Source organism: Trichomycterus rosablanca, chromosome 6 (assembly GCF_030014385.1).
Source record: "Trichomycterus rosablanca isolate fTriRos1 chromosome 6, fTriRos1.hap1, whole genome shotgun sequence".
In the NCBI taxonomy this organism is placed as follows: Eukaryota; Metazoa; Chordata; class Actinopteri; order Siluriformes; family Trichomycteridae; genus Trichomycterus; species Trichomycterus rosablanca.
Window position 1 is genome coordinate 38,783,069 of NC_085993.1, and position 23,061 is coordinate 38,806,129.

The 23,061-nt window shown below is 38.7% G+C and overlaps 1 protein-coding gene across 1 annotated transcript in view; it reads right to left on the minus strand.

Moving 5' to 3' along the window:
• ppp1r12c (protein phosphatase 1, regulatory subunit 12C) overlaps positions 1-23,061 on the minus strand; it is a 37,940-nt gene that overhangs the window by 12,559 nt on the left and 2,320 nt on the right. Inside the window, exons 2-6 of the mRNA XM_062997817.1 lie at positions 9,330-9,504; positions 9,014-9,144; positions 7,643-7,761; positions 3,097-3,256; positions 2,043-2,187 (exon numbers count right to left, since the gene is read on the minus strand). Coding sequence (XP_062853887.1) covers positions 2,043-2,187; positions 3,097-3,256; positions 7,643-7,761; positions 9,014-9,144; positions 9,330-9,504 — 730 coding nt within the window. The remainder of the gene's footprint in view (positions 1-2,042; positions 2,188-3,096; positions 3,257-7,642; positions 7,762-9,013; positions 9,145-9,329; positions 9,505-23,061) is intronic.

Genomic DNA, 23,061 nt, shown 5'->3' on the forward strand with positions numbered 1-23,061 from the left:
CCCAAATGTTTTGGCAAATGGGAGATGAGCATTTGTGTACTTTTTGGTCTGAAGTGGATTGCACCCTGCAACTCTCCCATGGATGCCATTTTGCCCAGTGTCTTTCTTATTGTGGAATCGTGGGGCAATTTAGGCCCACTGTCCTTTAGATGTTTGTCTGAGTTCTTCCGTGACCTCCTGGATAATTTGTCAATGTGATCTTGGTAAAAATTTTGGCAGGGTGGCCACTCCATTTGTGGATAATGCCTATAATTGTGGTTCACCAGAGTCCCAGAGTCTTAGCGATGGCTTTGTAACCTCTTCCTTCCTTTTAATAACTTTGTTTTGCAACTGTATCAGAATTTATTTTGAACGTAGCACCATGTGCTGCTTTTTAAAACTTCCTTGCCTGCTTTACATTGTCTATTTAAATAATGTTCAGATTTAACAGGTCTGGTTTATGATTATTGGTTTTACTGAAGTTTACAAAATATCCCAATCCAGAAATGGGGTTTGTAAAAAATGAAGCATTTTCTTCAGTGGTCTCAGAGTTTGCCCCACACTGTACACTAGACTCAATAATACCAAGTGTATACCAAGCATAGTTTGTCATGCAGCACCTTGGTAAAATTCATGACATTACGAACTGAAGCTGTTCTCAGGGCAAAGAGGATCCTACCCAGTATTAGTATGATGTGCTTAATAAAGTGACAGCTGAGTTTAATTTATTCATATTTCATTATACTGGCATTATATGAACCTGTATTACATACACTGCTGCTGGCTCACTAACAATTGAGGTTGGCCTAAGCGCACAGGAGTGGTAGATATCAGATCATGTGGTCTGTGGGTAACAAGTCAATTTCACATCTACCAGTCTATCTACACACCCTGTCATTACACCCACCCAATCATCCATTTATTAAATAACTCACCTAAGTAATGCATCTATCTTTTGAAATATCCCACTTAACCAACTACTCACCCAGTCCATTTTTTAAAAAATTGACTTATTTGAGATCTTGACTGGCCCTGTAAGTCTAGTGTCAGTTGTGCTTCATAATACACTTTCCCCCGTTACTGTCTTTATCTACTATCTGATTGCCTTATTTCAAGTTTTGTTAAACTGTCCATTGTTTTAACTCTTTTACAACAGGCCTATCAGTCTCTTACCACATCTTAATGTTGCTGAATTCTAGTTGTTTAACAATCTGTTGCTTCTGTTTGACTTCTCTTTGCTAGCCCATTTCTATGGCTTGTTCTGTACAGCTGTCTTTTTTTTTTTTTTTTTTTTTTTTAGCTAAAACTTGTTTCTGTCTCAGCCATATTTCTTCTGCTGGTCTATGGTTTTCTCCTTAATTTTCCTTGTACTGCCACCAAATCTTTCTCTCTGTCTCTACTTCTGATGTCTGATTCCTCATTCATTTACTGGTTGACATGTATGATAGTCTCTCACAGTCTCTCGCTTTATCTATTCATATACAGTGTGAATGCCTCATTTGCGTCTATTCGCTCATTCTTTAGTTCATTTATCACTCAGAATATACAGTGCTCATTCTTTTACTTTGTCTAGTGCTTGCTCACTCTTTTCTCTTTGGTGTTTCTGGTGGTGACAGACCCAGTGTGACACTGACAAGGATAAAAGCCTTCACTGAAAATAAATGAATGAGTATTAAAATGAGTACGGTCTATTCAAGGCTACACGCTAACTAGCTAAATCATGACCCTATGTGTTCATTATCCCATGTGAATAGCACTGGTTTGATTAATTTGCTATATTGAAATGCAGATCATAATCTCATGTGAAAATGCTGCCACCACTAAAGATTGGACTTTAACTAGATCAAGGAATACAACTATTTGTAAGTTGTATCCATAATCCACAGAATTAACTGAATAATATAATAACAGTTCAAGATTAACCTTATATCAGGAGTACAGAATCAGTCTTAAAATCAGTCTGATCTACCTAGTTACCTAATCTATTAATGTTCAGCTGTTTCTCTCTCACCCTTCCACAGTTCACAGGTCTAATTTTATCTTTTTTTGTCTTTGTGTCTCACCCCGTTGCTGCGAGCCTCCATATCACAGAGCTGCTCAGCGAGGATACAGCAGGCCTCACTCTGACCCCAGTGAGCTGCAGCGTGGAGCGGGGTCCAGCCGTCCCAGTCTTTAGCCGATACATCTAGTCCACACTGACAAAGCAACCTAATAGAGAGAGAGACAGATTCTCATTTGAGTAAACGTGCACGTGTCCTCAGAGACACTCAAAAATCTTGTAAGGGGACCAACTCCATATTAATGTATATAGTTTAAAAAAGGATGCTTAACCAGCGTAGATGTCCACATACTTTTGGCCATATAGTGAGCTTGGAAACCAAAGTTCATTATTTTTGTTACTAACAGCCTCATTGCATCAGTCTCTGTGGGTCCGTCATCACTCCTAGCACAGGGCAGGAACACACCCTAGCCAGGGTGTCAATGTACACACTTACTAACACACACACAGTGATTCTATGAAAATGAGCTCACCACGACCCTGGTCAGGATAAGTGTGGGAAAACATACAATTGAATCATTACTATAATTATATAATTATAATTATTATAATTGTTATATTATAATCATAATATAATCAGTACTTTATTAGTTTAATAATATGATAATTATTATAACTGTTATTATTAGTGTTATTATCTATATTGTTATCATTATTAAGCTTGATCAACAGCAAAAAGATACTTGTAAAATGTAAGCTGTACACTGACCTTAGATCAGCCTACATTCCATGCTCACATACTGAGCTCACAGTACAGTGCAGTGGGAAACTGATGTTGGTTCAGCAAGACAGATTTACTTATGGTGCAATGTGGCCCATTTAACAGGAAGTCTCTCGGATGAGACAGGAAACAAACAGCAGCTATTCTTAGAGAGATCAGAGAGCTGTCCTTTCACGTGCCACGCCAGGCCATAACGGAAATACCCCACCCAAACGTCTGAATAGGCCACACAGTAGTAGCACACGCTGTAACATGCTAATAATGAAAGGCTGCCAAATGCGAGTATGCTAACAGGTCTGCACTAGCAATTACACTTAGCCACATTAGTATCACTTACTTAATGGCCTCCATGTAGCCCTTGGCAGCAGCCACGTGGAGAGGCGTGGCTCCGGTTCTGGGGTGGTACAGATCAGCAGGCACACCGTCTATAAGCCAACTGCGGGCATCTCGCATGATCAGTTCTTCCTCCAACCTCTTAGCGGCCTCCACATCCACACCTGAACATATTTACATGAGAACAGTCTGATTGATCTTAACTTTATCAGAAGATAATAATAAAAGAGGCCCAACAGTCGGTGGCTGAATTGCAGATGTGGAAAGTCTTGTCATAACAACTAATGTCAAACATGAACAAGTTTAGTGTTTAACTTTTTAATGCCATGTCTGCCCTTGGGCCATGTTCATGGCAGGAAAGCTTGTGATATGTATTTTATTCACTGTTCTGTTTTATTTAGTGTAGTCGTGTCTGTTGTCTATGTATACTGACCAGACATAACATTATGACCACTGACGGGTGAAGTGAATAACACTGATTATCTCTACATCACGGCACCTGTTAGTGAGTGGGATATACTAGGCAGCAAGTGAACATTTTATCCTCAAAGTTGATTTGTCAGAAGCAGGAAAAATTGGAAAAATGAGTGAGTTTGATAAGGGCCAAATTGTGATGGCTAGAAGACCTGGTCAGAGCATCTCCAAAACTGCAGCTCTTGTGGGGTGTTCCCGGTCTGCAGTGGACAGTATCTATCAAAAGTGGTCCAAGGAAGGAACAGTGGTAAACCAGCGACAGGGTCATGGGGGCCAAGGCTCATTGATGCACATGGGGAGCGAAGGCTGGCCTGTGTGGTTTGATCCAACAGACGAGCTACTGTAGCTCAAATTGCTAAAGAAGTTGATGCTGGTTCTGATAGAAAGGTGTCAGAATACACAGTGCATCACAGGTTGTTGTGTATTAGGCAGCAAAAGGGGGACCAACACAATATTAGGATGGTGGTCATAATGTTATGCCTCATTGGTGTATGTCCATTATATGTGTTGCTTTAGTTTTGTTTTTGACAGGAACTTTTGTGTTGTTGAATAGTTCCTTCATGGTCTTTGCTGTTAGGATGTGTTGTCTCTCACGGTCATAAATGATACATTCCAGGACTAAATGTTTTATTGTAAGCTGTGTTTGGCATGCTGCACAATATGGGGCAGCTTCACCTTTTATCAGATACATGTGTGTTATTCTGGTGTGTCCAATATGACATCTTGTGTACACTTCCTGTTCCAAACATGAACAATAGTTATCAGCAAAGAGGAACTGTGGTCACAAGTGGAAGCTCCTAAACAGAAAGACAGGTTCTTGCCAAATACGTCATCAACACTTTACCTTATTTTAAGTCCCACATCGACCGATATTGCCCCTAGCAGCTTTTTTTGTCCAACTTCTCTACCACTTATTAAAATGCCTGATTAACTGGCCACTTTTTCCCAAGTACATGTTTAATCGTCTGATTTTGTCCCCACCTCTTTGTAATAGCCTCATTTGAGGAAACAAAGCTGAGTGTTGTACTAGTTTTAATAGATTGTCACTTTTTGGTTGAACATGGAACATGGTTTGGTTCCCACTATTTTAAATGATCTGTTAGCAAACACTACATGGCCAAGTGACCATATTTGGCATAACAGGATTACTATGAATGTCATTATTTCATCTGCACTATACACCGATCAAGCATAACATTATGACATTCTTCATCAATGTGAGCTACAGTAGCTCATCTGTTGGATCGGACCACGCGGGCCAGCTTTCGCTCCCTACGTGCATCAATGAGCCTTGGTGACCACTGCAGACCGGGAACACCCCACAAGAGCTGCAGTTTTGGAGATGCTCTGACCCAGTCATCTAGCCATCACAATTTGGCCCTTGTCAAACTCGCTCAAATCCTTACGCTTGCTCATTTTTCCTGCTTCTAACACATCAACTTGAGGATAAAATGTTCACTTGCTGCCTAATATATCCCACCCACTAACAGGTGCCGTGATGAAGAGATAATCAGTGTTATTCACTTCACCTGACAGCGGTCATAACGTTATGACTTATCAGTATATATCTGAGACAAAACTGTGCTCCAGTGCTAATGCTATACACAGAAATAAAATGTACAGGTGCTTAAAAGTTTATTTATTTGTGACTGACTGGGAGTGTTGAACTGAGTTCACGAATAACAAACCAAACACAGAACTGTTTTGTAAGGGCTAAACTGTTCTGTCAACATCACAACAGCCATTATTCACTGCCTGACTGTGTGGGATGATTTATTCACTACAATAACAGCTTTCTGTTTTCCTCCTCTCATATCTCTTTTTTTCCACTGAACATGTTGCTGCTGTGAAACTTTTTGAAAAACGGCCCACATCCCACTGCTTAAAGAGCTGAACCATCGCACATCAGATGTGGGAGTTTTCTGTTCGCTTCAACCTCTAGCACTAAAAAGGTCTTTCCTTATGGATATATACAGTACACGCAGAATAGCAGGTAGTTAGTTTTTTATACTTACTGTTTAGTATTAAATAAACAATTCTAGATGTTAACAATGAAGCTCCCAAAAAGTGGATTGCAAATTGCCAATAAATGGTTGATTAGCTGTCCAAAGAACAATCAGTGAATTAACATCCCAGCAAGGGACCAAATCAAAATTATGAAATGTAATAAGCCAAGTGCAAGCCAAGAGCTTTGACAAAACACTTGCCTTTGCCTGACTCAATTCTCACTGTGACATTTGTTACCACTTTTACAAGAAACAGAAACCTCCCAAATATCTCACATTGTCTCATAGCTGACAGAAACAGATGCCAGCTCTGATAAATGAGACTAACCTGTTCAGAATGTGGACGATGGTTAGCCATATGACATCTGATGTTAATCTCAACACAGACATCACAGCTAGTCTTGCAGGTCTCAAAACCACGACCATAATCTTAAACCCACTCACACTCACTGCAAGCAGCTGTTGGTAGAGTGGTTACTATGAAACAGCCTAAGGGTGCCGCAACAACAACTAAGTTCTTTGGAAAAAGATCAGGCCAACATCCAAGCAGGTGGAAACAAAAGATACCGGCCGTGTAGATGTCACTGAGGTACGGACACCATTCAATGCAATACCAATGAGGCATCAAACTAAAGCCTAAGGAGAACTGGTATTTAAAGGGCTTTCGCAGCACATTACCACTGATGAGACACAGAAACCCTCTGATTAAAGAAACAGCCACAGACAGTCAACTGCACCTGCTTGCTTCCTGTCGGCCATAAGTGGCAGGGCAGATGGACATCATTCTGTAATCCAAGCTTTCTGCCAATCTCCAAAGCCAGGTGAGATAAATGAGACTCACCTGTTTAGAATGTGAAGGATGGTAGCAATGTGACATCTGATGTTAATCTCAATACAGACAGTCTCAAAACCACAACCATAATCTTAAACACACTCACCAGTTTTACTGAAACAGTATGTGCTCACTGGAGGCTTACTGTATACATTTACATGTGGTGTGTATGTCAGTCAATAATTTACAGGTGATACTTGCAGGTTTTGATTGAATACGTACAGTAGTTGTAGTAATAAATGTGGGCTAATTTTACTTATATACAGTGCTGTGAAAAGTATTTACCCCTTCCCAAAAGCTTCTATTTTTGCATGTGTCAGCTCTATGTTTCAGATAATCAAACAACTTTTAACATTAGACCCAAGTCACCAAGTAAACACAAAATTATTTCATTTATTGAAGATTATTGAAGAATGCTGTTCAGCCCTACCTGGCCCTATGTGGAACCCTCAGCTACTAAGTCAACCAGTTAACCAAATGTAATCGACAATTAGGTTCAGTTTTACTAGCCACACCCAGGCATGAATACTGCCAGACACTCTGAATTTAAGCATAACCTAAACAGAACCTGTAGACTAGTAGGTCTCTAAAAGCAGCACATGATGCCACCTTTTAAAAAATCAAATACATATAAAGTCTACCAGTCTGGAAAAGGTTACAAAGCCACTGTTACGGCTCTGTTACTCCAGCAAACCACAACAAGAGCCATTATCTATTGGTAATACTTGCAACAGTGGTCCCACAAATGGATCCACACTGGACACTGGCTGTGCCAGTGGGTAGAGTGGCTGCTCCACTTTTTTGATGGCCGTCTCTGGCTTTTACTGCGTTCTTCTCTCAGACTTTGGAAAAAAACTGTAGAAGTGGGGACTGGGATTTCTATTCTAAAATGCTGTTTGAACCAAGCCTGGCTGGGTTTAATTAGCTATCCTGACTTTCTTCAGGTAAAATTATTTTTTTCCACAAAGTGGAATATTGCATAACCTTGTTGTCTTAAATATACAGTATATGATATATTACACATTTAAATTTGACCATTATAAGCAATGTTCACTTCATATTTAAGGGCAGTCACATTGAATATGAATTTATAATGATGTCAGGGTGACACCACTCCAGTGATATCCCTGCTTCTTGGTTTACAGTTCAGCTGCATTTTTAGACCAAAAACAAAAAAGTCCCAAATTAGGCACTTGCAGATTGTTAGTGGAAATGGACTGTGTGTCTTGTAGACTCACCCTTTTTTAAAGTGAGTGCCAGCAGTAGTGCTTCCATGGCCTCATCTTCAGCGATGTCCAACGGTACATCCCCATCACAGTTCACTGTGTTTAGAGAGGCTCCCTGCTCCAGCAAGTATCTAAATCACACACACACACACACACACACACACACACACACACACACACACACACACACACACACAGAGCAGTAAAAATATGACACCATAATACCGCTCTATTTCAGCATCACAACTTTGCTTTAACCTACAGCTGGTTCTTTTTTTCCTTAACCTGCATGGCTCCAGAATGCTGCATGTTCGGTCCTAGTTAGCTAGCCAGCCTATTAACTGTGGGCTAGTTTTATCTAAATTAAAACCACTATTATAAAAACTGTATTATGAAATATATCCCCTGACTTGCTACAGACACAGTGGAGAATGAAGCACTTCAACATGCCAGTCATTAATGTTTTAACTGTCGGTCTGTTTGTATACTGAGGTTTCATATATAATCATTTTCTGATTTTGATTCCAATTTCGCTGTAAGAGGATGGGACACGCCTTGCCACCAAAGCAGCAGGCCAAAAATAAAACAAAACAAAACTACAAAAAATAAATGGGTAAATATAAATCAAGTGAATAAGAGAAATGAAAAGCCCATTGTGGAGAGGTAATAAAACTCCACTGAGATAAGTGGAGTAGTAGAGAGGATCTCAATATCCTGTGTGGATTTGTTTGTGAGGCTCTGTTCGTAAGGATGCCATCATGCCACCTCTGGATGCAGCCGGAGGTAGAGTGGTTACTCTAAGATGGCCTAAGGGTGCCTGAACACCAACTAAGTTCCTCGAAAAAGAATCAAGAAGGCTGACATCTAAGCAAGTGGAAACAAAAGATACAGGTCGTGCAGGTGTCACTGCGGTACGGACAACATGCAATGCTAAACAATAAGGCAGCATGCAAAAGCCCAATGAAAACTGGTATTTAAGGGGCTTTCTTAGGTGCATCGCATTATAGCTGATGAGATGCAGAAACCGTCTGATTAAAGAGACAGCCACAGTCAGTCATCTGCACCTCCATGCCCCTGACGGCTATTAGTGGCAGGGCAGATGGACATCATTCTGTGATAAGCCTTCAACACCAGATGGGCTGTTACAAAGCATTTAACACATAACACTAAAGCAATGTTACAAAGCAGGAGGCCAGGTTTGATAAACTATTTAGACCTTTAAAGGAATGTGGGTTTATAATAACAATATAAAAGAACAATATAAACAATATACAACAATATAAAAGAACATGGGTTTTTTTTGTTTACCTATATAATAAAGAGGGAACAAATCTATTTTGTAATATACAGTAAACTCTACAGGAGTTTATATGAAAAACATACTCAGCAATCTCTTGGTTCCCACAGGAAGCTGCGATGTGGAGTGGGGTCCAGCCCTCGTTGTCCACCTGATTTACACTAGCACCTTGCAACAGCAGAAAGGATACCACCTCTACACTGCCATCGATACATGCCTAAATAATACAAAACCGCATCAGTATAAGTTACCCTGTTAAAATAAATAAATGTGATTTAACTATCATTTAGGCTTTTCCTGGCAAAATACAGCATGACAAAAATAAATCAGGCAGGAATTTTAATATAACACTTTACTAAGAAAACACTGAAATCAAATGTCATTGTAATAAGATTTTCTCACCTGGTGCAATGCTGTGATTCCATCAGTATTGGCACAGTTAACTAGGTCCTCTCCTGAAATTATGTCTCCGCTATTTTTTGCCCGGACCTCGTTCAGCATCGCCTTCGCCTCCTCTGTGTCACCACTGGCACACACAGCCAAGAACTCAGCTGTTCTTTCAAACCGAACACGGCGCCTGATAAACACACATGGAGAGATTTTTTTTCAGTGCCTTAAGAGCCTCCTGTTTCTGATATAACTGCATTTTGAGTAATGGTAGTATTCACTTCTTCCAACAGTGTTATTGCCCCCCCTTCTTTTATTTAATCAGATTTTTAGTCTCTTAGTAAAAACGACTAATCACTGTTGTTTTGTATACTAATGGTCTGATTGAAATATTAAAATAGGGAGAAGTAGTGTTAAAAAGTAGACATAAAAACAAAAACTGGACTGTATCATAGAACAATGGGTACTGGAAATGAGGAAGACAATAAAACTACTACAAACCATTTCTAACCACTTCTGTTAAGTCCCAACTGACTTTTAGTGCATTGCCACAAGCAATGATTAGAGGTGCACAAATCATTGTTATTTTTTTATTTATGTTTACAGCATATACCAGACTTTCAATCTAATCAGCTTAGGACGCTTTTACATGATAAGTGTTTTGTGCTTTGTTCACCGCAATGCTGGGCGCATATTGCTGCTAACCCCAGAGATTACATGCTTCAAGAGACACGTGGCAAAACCTTTTTATAATGGCTGTGCCAATACAAAAACTGTACACAATGTTAACTCAAGTATTGACAGTTTATTCACATGCAGTGTTGTACGAAATGCATTTTAGTTTAAACAAGAAAGCATCGATAGTGCCGTTAATTGGAGACATGAAAAGATAAATATGGGAAATAAGTACAGGAAACTTTATTGCTTCAATCAAAGGCCACATTAAATCTTATTAAAGAGCTATGAAGCCACAACAAGTGATTGCGAACATCCGATTTAAAAAAACAAATGCTATTAAAATAGAGTGACCTCTGTGTGATCTTTTCACATATAACAACAGCCAAATCTCTGAGAAACATTTTCATAAGACTTTTAGGTATGTCTGTCAAAACTGGTGCCCATTAAGTCAAGAGCATTTCTGCGGCTGGGCACTGATGTTGGTCAAGAAAGCCTCAATTAATGTTCCAGTTTGCTTTCTATTCCTTTCCACTACTATCACTTTCCAGTATAGGAGAACAACTTCTCTTTACCACCAGATCTCCTGCAGTCATATTTTATTTTTTCCAAAAAGGTCCAAATGTGAACATTTGCTCTGTTAAAGCTTGTCTTAAGGCCAGAATTTTGTAAATTCAATAACTCCAATGTATACACAGAATGCTGTAAACACAGCAGGTAGGGTTTGTGGCCTACACCATTTGTCTGAGATAAACCAATTACTGAGTAGCTCATGTAAACACCAGTTAACACCCTTAACACCAGTTCCATCACCAAGAAAGCCCAGCAGCGTCTCTACTTTTTGAGAAGACTGAGGAAAGCTCATCTGCCACCCCCCATTCTCACCACGTTCTACAGAGGAACAATCGAGAGCATCCTGAGCGGCTGCATCACTGTCTGGTTCGGAAATTGTACTGCGTCGGACCGCAAGACTCTCCAGCGAGTAGTGAGGACAGCTGAAAAGATCATCGGGGTCGCTCTTCCATCTCTCACGGACATTTTTAACACCCGCTGCATCCGCAAAGCTCTCAGCATTGTGGACGATCCAACCCATCCATCACATGGACTTTTTACTCTGCTCCCGTCTGGGAGACGATACCGCAGCATCCGGACTAACACAACCAGACTGTGTAACAGTTTTATAATAATACATTTTATTTATATAGCGCTTTTCAAGATACTCAAAGACGCTTTTATCCCTCAAGCAATCAGACTTCTAAACTCAGGACTGTAACAATTTCCTCCGGAAATTTTCTGCTGCCACACACTGATCTGTATTGACTGTTACTTGCATTTTTGACTATGTTACTTGCATTTTTGACTGTTACTTGCATTTTTGCACACCTCCTGGAAATGCACAATAATTTCTGCACCTTACTTGTATTTTGCACCATATTTACTTTTTAGGCACCTTATCTGCATTGCCAATTTTACGCTGCTAATGTACAACATGTCACTACCTCATGAACCATTGTACCATCTATTCACCATCATGTACTAACACTTGTCTTTAGTCCTGTCTTCTAAGTACTTGTTTAGATTAGGGATAATTAGGAATATCTTTTGTAGTTATTTATTATAGGATTTTTTGTATTATTGTTGTATTTGCACTGTTTTGTATTGTCTTGCACTTTTTGTACCGTGTTACACCGTGATCCTAGAGGAACGCTGTTTCGTTTCAATATGTACTTGTATGTAGCTGAAATGACAATAAAACCTCTCTGACTCTCTCTGACTCTGACTAAACTCTGAGGTTTCCCCTTAGCTGATTACTGTAGTGCATGTTCATCCAATAATCTGGTTATTATCAAGCACTGGGGCGACAGCTTTAATGGGATTGACCGGTACAAGGCGATCCCCCGTGTATTATGACTGCAAGGTAGAGACCACACCTCATTTAAATGAACTGACACCAGATGCCTGCTTTACTGGGCTTTTTCTTTAGGGAGGCTATTCCTCCTTTGTTAGGATTGGCAGGTACAGACGACCAATTTTTATTGAGACTTTATTGTATTTTATTGATGCACTTACTTGGTGACTCATCCACAACATACTAATGTTTTTACAATGTAATTGTTTACATTAGTGTATTTAATACCCCCCCCCCCCCCCGGCATCATGTTAGAAATCAAGTTTGATGTCTTAAAGCCAACAATCCCAATCAATGTTTTCTACATCATTGGAATCATACTGCTCTTATTACATATGACATAAATTCATTTATTACGAAATGTTAAATTTAGTCAACAAATGCTGCTGACAGAAAATATTTTGCACATGCCCACTCAGTCTTTATCACCCCACATACTTTGCATACATGCATCACTTCACGTCATGAGCAATGCATGATGGCATGAAGTCACTTTACATGTTGATGTTTTTTATCTTATCCGATGCCAGGTCTGGTGTTAAGAACATGTTAACGCTTGTTCTGTACATTTTTAAGTAGAAGAGGCCCCTAGATCCATTCCTTTAGTTTCTGAAAGCCTGTATGCTCTTGTATTCTTGCTGACCACCGTCGTACTGAAGTTCCTGGTTGCACTTTTAACAATCTGACAAATACAAGACTTTTAAAAGGTGATTCCTACGAACATGTGCTCAGCAACACGACACGGTATTTATCTACCATATAATTATGGCAGTTGTTGTAGATGAAGAAACAGATAAGCTGAATAATAGTGGCACTGTAAAACCACAAAGACAGTGCTGTATCAAAATCTAATGTGTTTTTATATAGGCAAAATGTTTGCTATCAAGGCTGTCTAATGCTGCCAGTCATACAGGTACAAGATGTCTTTGGCCAGTCGGTAAGAGAAGCAGCCGAGGGGGTGTTTATGGCAGGGCTGCTTTAAAATGTCCCTCTAGACCAGAAGAAACTTGAATTTCCACCTACCTCTGCAGTGAGAGGTTAAAAAGATGTTCAAATGGGTGTGTGGATGGAGTTTTAACTCTGTCGCTCAGGTGTGTGCTTGAGTGGGTTTGAAACAGATGCAGTTTGCCTGGTCTCTAGCCTTAACTATATCTATAAATGTTGTGAGTGTAACTTCAACCAGTGAGTGTAAATTAGTGTAACCAGACTTCATGGCCAAATTAAAAAATTCGATATTTAATTTTATTAAACAGAGTTACCCCCTCTTTTGCAGCTATACAGCTGCCAGTTTATAGGACGGCTTTACACAAGAGTTTGTGTAGGCATTTGTGCCCATTTATGCAAAAAAGTATTTGCCACGTTAGGCACTGCTGTTGGATGAGAAGGCCAGCCTTACAATACAGTTAAATTGGCTTGAGGTCAGGGCACTGTATAGGTCAGTGGAGTTCCCTCCACACCAAACTTGTCAAACCCGGTCTATATGGACCTTGATTTTTGCACAGGGCAACAGTAACGCAGGGAGAGGAATTGTCTTTCCTAACTTTTTGCCACAAAGTTGGAAGCTCATCATTTATTTGATATAATTATTGTAACACACCTGCTGCCAACAAAGGTGTGGCTGCAAAATCTAAATTCATCTAAGTCATTAGAAGGGGTGTGTACATACTTTTGGCAATATGTTAAAGATGCATTAAGCTTTTTCTTATTTACATTAAGTGTTTAGAATTGGGATATCAATGATCATCGATACTGACAAAGAAGTCGTTGCTTGAATAAGGTTGTCGGTTAAAAAGGTAGTGATTTCAACTCATTTCAATTGAAAGCGCAACTACAGATCTACAGAGGAAAAATGCTGATTTGAAACGCACCCTCACCTCAGCTCTGTTTACAGACGCATTGATAGATATTAACTTAAGCAGGACAACGTTTTCATGCATTTATATTATTTAAATAATAACTAACAAATCTATTACACTATTCCACAACTGAAAACTGTTTGTGTCTAACTACTCTGCACATGTGGATGTGTGTATAATATTTATTTACTTATTTATTAGGATTTTACGTCATGTTTTACACACTTTGGTTAAATTCATGACAGGACAAGTAGTTACAGGTTACACAAGATTCATTAGTTAGTCTTTAATCTTAAACACAGTCACAGACAATTTTGTATCTCCAATTCACCTCACTTGCATGTCTTTGAACTGTGGGAGGAAACCGGAGCTCCCGGAGGAAACCCATGCAGACACGGGGAGCACATGCAAACTCCACACAGAAAGGTCCCGGGCTGCTCCACCTGGGAATCAAACCCAGTATGTGTAACAATGTGGATGTTTTACATCGTGTTTCAGTATAAAGAAGGAACTGTGCTTATCATCTTATAATAACTATACTAATGTTGTCTGGAAGAGCTTTAACATAACGACTGCATCTTTATTATTTCATTAGCTTGTTTAGTTAGCATTTGTAATAAACTGTTCGCTACCTAGTTTGTGTACAAATCAACATTCTGAATGCTGAACTGGTTCTGCTCAGTGTTTATATTATTTAGACACTCAATCAGGGCAATAGGGGAACCACCTACTGGTATGTTTTTGGCAGCGGGAGAAAAAAGTATACCCAGAGGCCAAAACACTAGAGCTACGTGGAATAATGGCTACAAGGCCCTTAACACTGATTTGCTTGGGTTGCATTCGGTCAAAATTTTAAGTTGCTTCGGATAAGGCGTCAACTAAATGCCATAATTGTAAATGGAACCAGCCCTATATCCCGTGTTTTACAGTGCTGTGAATAGTCCACCAGCCAAATAATACATCTACTATGTGGTAACTTTTAGGTGGCCTCTTTTTACATTAACAGAAGCAGTTGGAGAAAACAATTACAACAATTACTACAATTTCATTTTAATACTTATCAGAACATTTAACTGACCAATCAAGTCTTGTGAATGCTGGTTTTATTACCCTGAAAGAGACCACTATAGTAAAGATAAAATATACGCATTATATTAATAAGTCATGCCGATAAGAATGCCGCCCACAGCATAACAGAACTCCTCACTGCAGGGGTCAGGTATTTAGGTTTGATCCATTCTCTTGGTGTTCACCATGCAAGCAATAAAACTAACCAGTTATGCAGTTTTTGTAACTAAAGCTCCAACCATCAGTATTAACACTCAGTTAAAGTCTTCTGGGCCTTCTCAGTGATATTATACATGCTCCATAGTGCAGTGTGATGTTAATTTGAACTATGCAGTACATTTAAATTCATGCCATTGAGAATTAATCAGATTGTTGCTGGACGAAATGATAAAAAAAATCAGCACATGAAAAACTACAATTACAGTTGTAATTAGCTTCTATTAAAATTACAAGCACAGCTGCACAGACCAGTTTATTAGGTTGATTACCATTAACAGCTTGTGGACGAAGCAAGCACAATGCACCCAACTTTTAAAAGCATTAGGAAGAAGGGCAGCATGGGTAGCACTGTCGCCTCACAGCAAGAAGGTCCTGGGTTCGATCCCCAGGTGTGGCGGTCCGGGTCCTTTCTGTGTGGAGTTTGCATGTTCTCCCTGTGTCTGTGTGTGTTTCCTCCGGGTGCTCTGGTTTCCTCCCACAGTCCAAAGACATGCAAGTGAGGTTAACTGGAGACACAAAATTGTCCATGACTGTGTTCGATATAACCTTGTGAACTGATAAACCTTGTGTAATGAGTAACTACCGTCCCTGTCATGAATGTAGCCAAAAGTGTAAAACATGACGTTAAAATCCTAATAAAAAAACAAACAAACATTAGGAGGAAATATAAGGTTGAATATTTATTTCGCATGATGAAAAATATTAGCCTTCATACAGTATTAATTCATTTTCATGTACTGCTTGTTCACTTGGTAGTTTGAGAGTTTGGCACCACCTTGAAAGTGCGAAATACACCCTGGACAGGGCACCACATACTTACTAACTTACACCTAGTATCCATTAAGAACAGTCAGGAAAACCTTTTGCACATTTTAAGGGCTCTGGAAAACCGTAGTAGTACACAAAAGAAAGCCACGTAGACATAGCAAGTGCATAAAAACTCCTCATAGATAGTGACCAAACCCTGGTGAGCTAACCATCGCTCACCAAACCATGGTCTCTAGGCCGTAGTTGCTGTGTCACCCCTCATATTTACTCCTAAAACTAATAAAGAGTGGATCAGCAAAAACCCGGATTAAGTTAATCAGATTTAAACATCTTCAGACCTGCAGAACTCTACTGAACAGTTTATTGTTTGAAAAACGGTGCAACATCTCACCACAAACTATTTACTAAAGCATTCAGAAAAAGAAAAACTGTTCTGAGAACAAAGGCTGATCCTACTCCTTATAAGGCCCTTGTAATGTATATGCAGTCATAGATCTCTATAAATCTGATCCTACTCCTTATAAGGCCCTTGTAATGTATATGCAGTCATAGATCTCTATAAATCTGATCCTACTCCTTATAAGGCCCTTGTAATGTATATGCAGTCATAGATCTCTATAAATCTGATCCTACTCCTTATAAGGCCCTTGTAATGTATATACAGTCATAGATCTCTATAAATCTGATCCTACTCCTTATAAGGCCCTTGTAATGTATATGCAGTCATAGATCTCTATAAATCTGATCCTACTCCTTATAAGGCCCTTGTAATGTATATGCAGTCATAGATCTCTATAAATCTGATCCTACTCCTTATAAGGCCCTTGTAATGTATATGCAGTCATAGATCTCTATAAATCTGATCCTACTCCTTATGAGACCCTTGTAATGTATATGCAGTCATAGATCTCTATAAATCTGATCCTACTCCTTATGAGGCCCTTGTAATGTATATACAGCCATAGATCTCTATAAATCTGACCATACTCCTAATAAGGCCCTTGTAATGTATATACAGCAATAGATCTCTATAAATCTGATCCTACTCCTAATAAGGCCCTTGTAATGTATATACAGCCATAGATCTCTATAAATCTGATCCTACTCCTTATGAGGCCCTTGTAATGTATATATAGCCATAGATCTCTATAAATCTGACCATACTCCTAATAAGGCCCTTGTAATGTATATACAGCAATAGATCTCTATAAATCTGATCCTACTCCTAATAAGGCCCTTGTAATGTATATACAGCAATAGATCTCTATAAATCTGATCCTACTCCTAATAAGGCCCTTGTAATGTACAGTGTATCACAAAAGTGAGTACACCCCTCACATTTCTGCAGATATTTAAGTATATCTTTTCATGGGACAACACTGACAAAATGACACTTCGACACAATGAAAAGTAGTCTGTGTGCAGCTTATATAACAGTGTAAATTTATTCTTCCCTCAAAATAACTCAATATACAGCCATTAATGTCTAAACCACCGGCAACAAAAGTGAGTACACCCCTTAGTGAAAGTTCCTGAAGTGTCAATATTTTGTGTGGCCACCATTATTTCCCAGAACTGCCTTAACTCTCCTGGGCATGGAGTTTACCAGAGCTTCACAGGTTGCCACTGGAATGCTTTTCCACTCCTCCATGACGACATCACGGAGCTGGCGGATATTCGAGACTTTGCGCTCCTCCACCTTCCGCTTGAGGATGCCCCAAAGATGTTCTATTGGGTTTAGGTCTGGAGACATGCTTGGCCAGTCCATCACCTTTACCCTCAGCCTCTTCAATAAAGCAGTGGTCGTCTTAGAGGTGTGTTTGGGGTCATTATCATGCTGGAACACTGCCCTGCGACCCAGTTTCCGGAGGGAGGGGATCATGCTCTGCTTCAGTATTTCACAGTACATATTGGAGTTCATGTGTCCCTCAATGAAATGTAACTCCCCAACACCTGCTGCACCCATGCAGCCCCAGACCATGGCATTCCCACCACCATGCTTGACTGTAGGCATGACACACTTATCTTTGTACTCCTCACCTGATTGCCGCCACACATGCTTGAGACCATCTGAACCAAACAAATTAATCTTGGTCTCATCAGACCATAGGACATGGTTCCAGTAATCCATGTCCTTTGTTGACATGTCTTCAGCAAACTGTTTGCGGGCTTTCTTGTGTAGAGACTTCAGAAGAGGCTTCCTTCTGGGGTGACAGCCATGCAGACCAATTTGATGTAGTGTGCGGCGTATGGTCTGAGCACTGACAGGCTGACCCCCCACCTTTTCAATCACTGCAGCAATGCTGACAGCACTCCTCCGCCTATCTTTCAAAGACAGCAGTTGGATGTGACGCTGAGCACGTGCACTCAGCTTCTTTGGACGACCAACGCGAGGTCTGTTCTGAGTGGACCCTGCTCTTTTAAAATGCTGGATGATCTTGGCCACTGTGCTGCAGCTCAGTTTCAGGGTGTTGGCAATCTTCTTGTAGCCTTGGCCATCTTCATGTAGCGCAACAATTCGTCTTTTAAGATCCTCAGAGAGTTCTTTGCCATGAGGTGCCATGTTGGAACTTTCAGTGACCAGTATGAGAGAGTGTGAGAGTTGTACTACTAAATTGAACACACCTGCTCCCTATGCACACCTGAGACCTAAAAACACTAACAAATCACATGACATTTTGGAGGGAAACTGACAAGCAGTGCTCAATTTGGACATTTAGGGGTGTAGTCTCTTAGGGGTGTACTCACTTTTGTTGCCGGTGGTTTAGACATTAATGGCTGTATATTGAGTTATTTTGAGGGAAGAATAAATTTACACTGTTATATAAGCTGCACACAGACTACTTTTCATTGTGTCAAAGTGTCATTTTGTCAGTGTTGTCCCATGAAAAGATATACTTAAATATCTGCAGAAATGTGAGGGGTGTACTCACTTTTGTGATACACTGTATATACAGCCATAGATCTCTATAAATCTGATCCTACTCCTAATAAGGCCCTTGTAATGTATATACAGCCATAGATCTCTATAAATCTGATCCTACTCCTTATGAGGCCCTTGTAATGTATATACAGTCATAGATCTCTATAAATCTGATCCTACTCCTAATAAGGCCCTTGTAATGTATACACAGTCATAGATCTCTATAAATCTGATCCTACTCCTTATGAGGCCCTTGTAATGTATATACAGCCATAGATCTCTATAAATCTGACCATACTCCTAATAAGGCCCTTGTAATGTATATACAGTCATAGATCTCTATAAATCTGATCCTACTCCTTATGAGGCCCTTGTAATGTATATACAGCCATAGATCTCTATAAATCTGATCCTACTCCTTATAAGGCCCTTGTAATGTATATACAGCCATAGATCTCTATAAATCTGATCCTACTCCTTATAAGGCCCTTGTAATGTATATACAGTCATAGATCTCTATAAATCTGATCCTACTCCTTATGAGGCCCTTGTAATGTATATACAGCCATAGATCTCTATAAATCTGACCATACTCCTAATAAGGCCCTTGTAATGTATATACAGTCATAGATCTCTATAAATCTGATCCTACTCCTAATAAGGCCCTTGTAATGTATATACAGTCATAGATCTCTATAAATCTGATCCTACTCCTAATAAGGCCCTTGTAATGTATATACAGTCATAGATCTCTATAAATCTGATCCTTCTCCTAATAAGGCCCTTGTAATGTATATACAGTCATAGATCTCTATAAATCTGATCCTACTCCATATAAGGCCCTTGTAATGTATATACAGTCATAGATCTCTATAAATCTGATCCTACTCCTTATGAGGCCCTTGTAATGTAAATGCAGTCATAGATCTCTATAAATCTGATCCTACTCCTTATAAGGCCCTTGCAATGTAAATACAGCCATAGATCTCTATAAATCTGATCCTACTCCTAATAAGGCCCTTGTAATGTATATACAGTCATAGATCTCTATAAATCTGATCCTACTCCTTATAAGGCCCTTGTAAAGTATATACAGCCATAGATCTCTATAAATCTGATCCTTCTCCTAATAAGGCCTTTGTAATGTATATACAGTCACAGATTTCTATAAATCTGATCCTTCTCCTAATAAGGCCTTTGTAATGTATATACAGCCATAGATCTCTATAAATCTGATCCTACTCCTAATAAGGCCTTTGTAATGTATATACAGTCATAGATCTCTATAAATCTGATCCTACTCCTTATAAGGCCCTTGTAAAGTATATACAGTCATAGATCTCTATAAATCTGATCCTACTCCTAATAAGGCCTTTGTAATGTATATACAGTCAAAGATCTCTATAAATCTGATCCTACTCCTTATAAGGCCCTTGTAATGTATATACAGTCACATATCTCTATAAATCTGATCCTACTCCTTATAAGGCCCTTGTAATGTATATACAGTCACATATCTCTATAAATCTGATCCTACTCCTAATAAGGCCTTTGTAATGTATATACAGTCATAGATCTCTATAAATCTGATCCTACTCCTTATAAGGCCCTTGTAATGTATATACAGTCACATATCTCTATAAATCTGATCCTACTCCTTATAAGGCCTTTGTAATGTATATACAGTCATAGATCTCTATAAATCTGATTCTACTCCTTATAAGGCCCTTGTAATGTATATACAGTCACATATCTCTATAAATCTGATCCTACTCCTAATAAGGCCTTTGTAATGTATATACAGTCATAGATCTCTATAAATCTGATCCTACTCCTTATAAGGCCTTTGTAATGTATATACAGCCATAGATCTCTTTAAATCTGATCCTACTCATTATAAGGCCTTTGTAATGTATATACAGTCATAGATCTCTATAAATCTGATCCTACTCCTTATAAGGCCCTTGTAATGTATATACAGTCATAGATCTCTATAAATCTGATCCTACTCCTTATAAGGCCCTTGTAATGTATATACAGCCACATATCTCTATAAATCTGATCCTACTCCTTATAAGGCCCTTGTAATGTATATACAGTCATAGATCTCTATAAATCTGATCCTACTCATTATAAGGCCCTTGTAAAGTATATACAGTCACATATCTCTATAAATCTGATCCTACTCATTATAAGGCCCTTGTAATGTATATACAGTCACAGATTTCTATAAATCTGATCCTACTCCTTATAAGGCCCTTGTAATGTATATACAGTCATAGATCTCTATAAATCTGATCCTACTCATTATAAGGCCCTTGTAAAGTATATACAGCCACATATCTCTATAAATCTGATCCTACTCATTATAAGGCCCTTGTAATGTATATACAGCCACATATCTCTATAAATCTGATCCTACACCTTATAAGGCCCTTGTAATGTATATACAGCCATAGATCTCTATAAATCTGATCCTACTCATTATAAGGCCCTTGTAAAGTATATACAGTCACATATCTCTATAAATCTGATCCTACTCATTATAAGGCCCTTGTAATGTATATACAGTCACAGATTTCTATAAATCTGATCCTACTCCTTATAAGGCCCTTGTAATGTATATACAGTCATAGATCTCTATAAATCTGATCCTACTCCTAATAAGGCCCTTGTAATGTATATACAGTCATAGATCTCTATAAATCTGATCCTACTCATTATAAGGCCCTTGTAAAGTATATACAGTCACATATCTCTATAAATCTGATCCTACTCCTAATAAGGCCCTTGTAATGTATATACAGTCATAGATCTCTATAAATCTGATCCTACTCATTATAAGGCCCTTGTAAAGTATATACAGTCACATATCTCTATAAATCTGATCCTACTCATTATAAGGCCCTTGTAATGTATATACAGTCACATATCTCTATAAATCTGATCCTACTCCTTATAAGGCCCTTGTAATGTATATACAGTCACAGATTTCTATAAATCTGATCCTACTCCTTATAAGGCCCTTGTAATGTATATACAGTCATAGATCTCTATAAATCTGATCCTACTCATTATAAGGCCCTTGTAAAGTATATACAGCCACATATCTCTATAAATCTGATCCTACTCCTTATAAGGCCCTTGTAATGTAAATACAGCCATAGATCTCTATAAATCTGATCCTACTCATTATAAGGCCCTTGTAAAGTATATACAGTCACATATCTCTATAAATCTGATCCTACTCATTATAAGGCCCTTGTAATGTATATACAGTCACAGATTTCTATAAATCTGATCCTACTCCTTATAAGGCCCTTGTAATGTATATACAGTCATAGATCTCTATAAATCTGATCCTACTCCTTATAAGGCCCTTGTAATGTATATACAGTCATAGATCTCTATAAATCTGATCCTACTCATTATAAGGCCCTTGTAAAGTATATACAGTCACATATCTCTATAAATCTGATCCTACTCATTATAAGGCCCTTGTAATGTATATACAGTCACAGATTTCTATAAATCTGATCCTACTCCTTATAAGGCCCTTGTAATGTATATACAGTCATAGATCTCTATAAATCTGATCCTACTCCTTATAAGGCCTTTGTAATGTATATACAGCCATAGATCTCTTTAAATCTGATCCTACTCATTATAAGGCCTTTGTAATGTATATACAGTCATAGATCTCTATAAATCTGATCCTACTCCTTATAAGGCCCTTGTAATGTATATACAGTCATAGATCTCTATAAATCTGATCCTACTCCTAATAAGGCCCTTGTAATGTATATACAGTCATAGATCTCTATAAATCTGATCCTACTCATTATAAGGCCCTTGTAAAGTATATACAGTCACATATCTCTATAAATCTGATCCTACTCCTTATAAGGCCCTTGTAATGTATATACAGTCACAGATTTCTATAAATCTGATCCTACTCCTTATAAGGCCCTTGTAATGTATATACAGTCATAGATCTCTATAAATCTGATCCTACTCATTATAAGGCCCTTGTAAAGTATATACAGCCACATATCTCTATAAATCTGATCCTACTCCTTATAAGGCCCTTGTAATGTAAATACAGCCATAGATCTCTATAAATCTGATCCTACTCATTATAAGGCCCTTGTAAAGTATATACAGTCACATATCTCTATAAATCTGATCCTACTCATTATAAGGCCCTTGTAATGTATATACAGTCACAGATTTCTATAAATCTGATCCTACTCCTTATAAGGCCCTTGTAATGTATATACAGTCATAGATCTCTATAAATCTGATCCTACTCATTATAAGGCCCTTGTA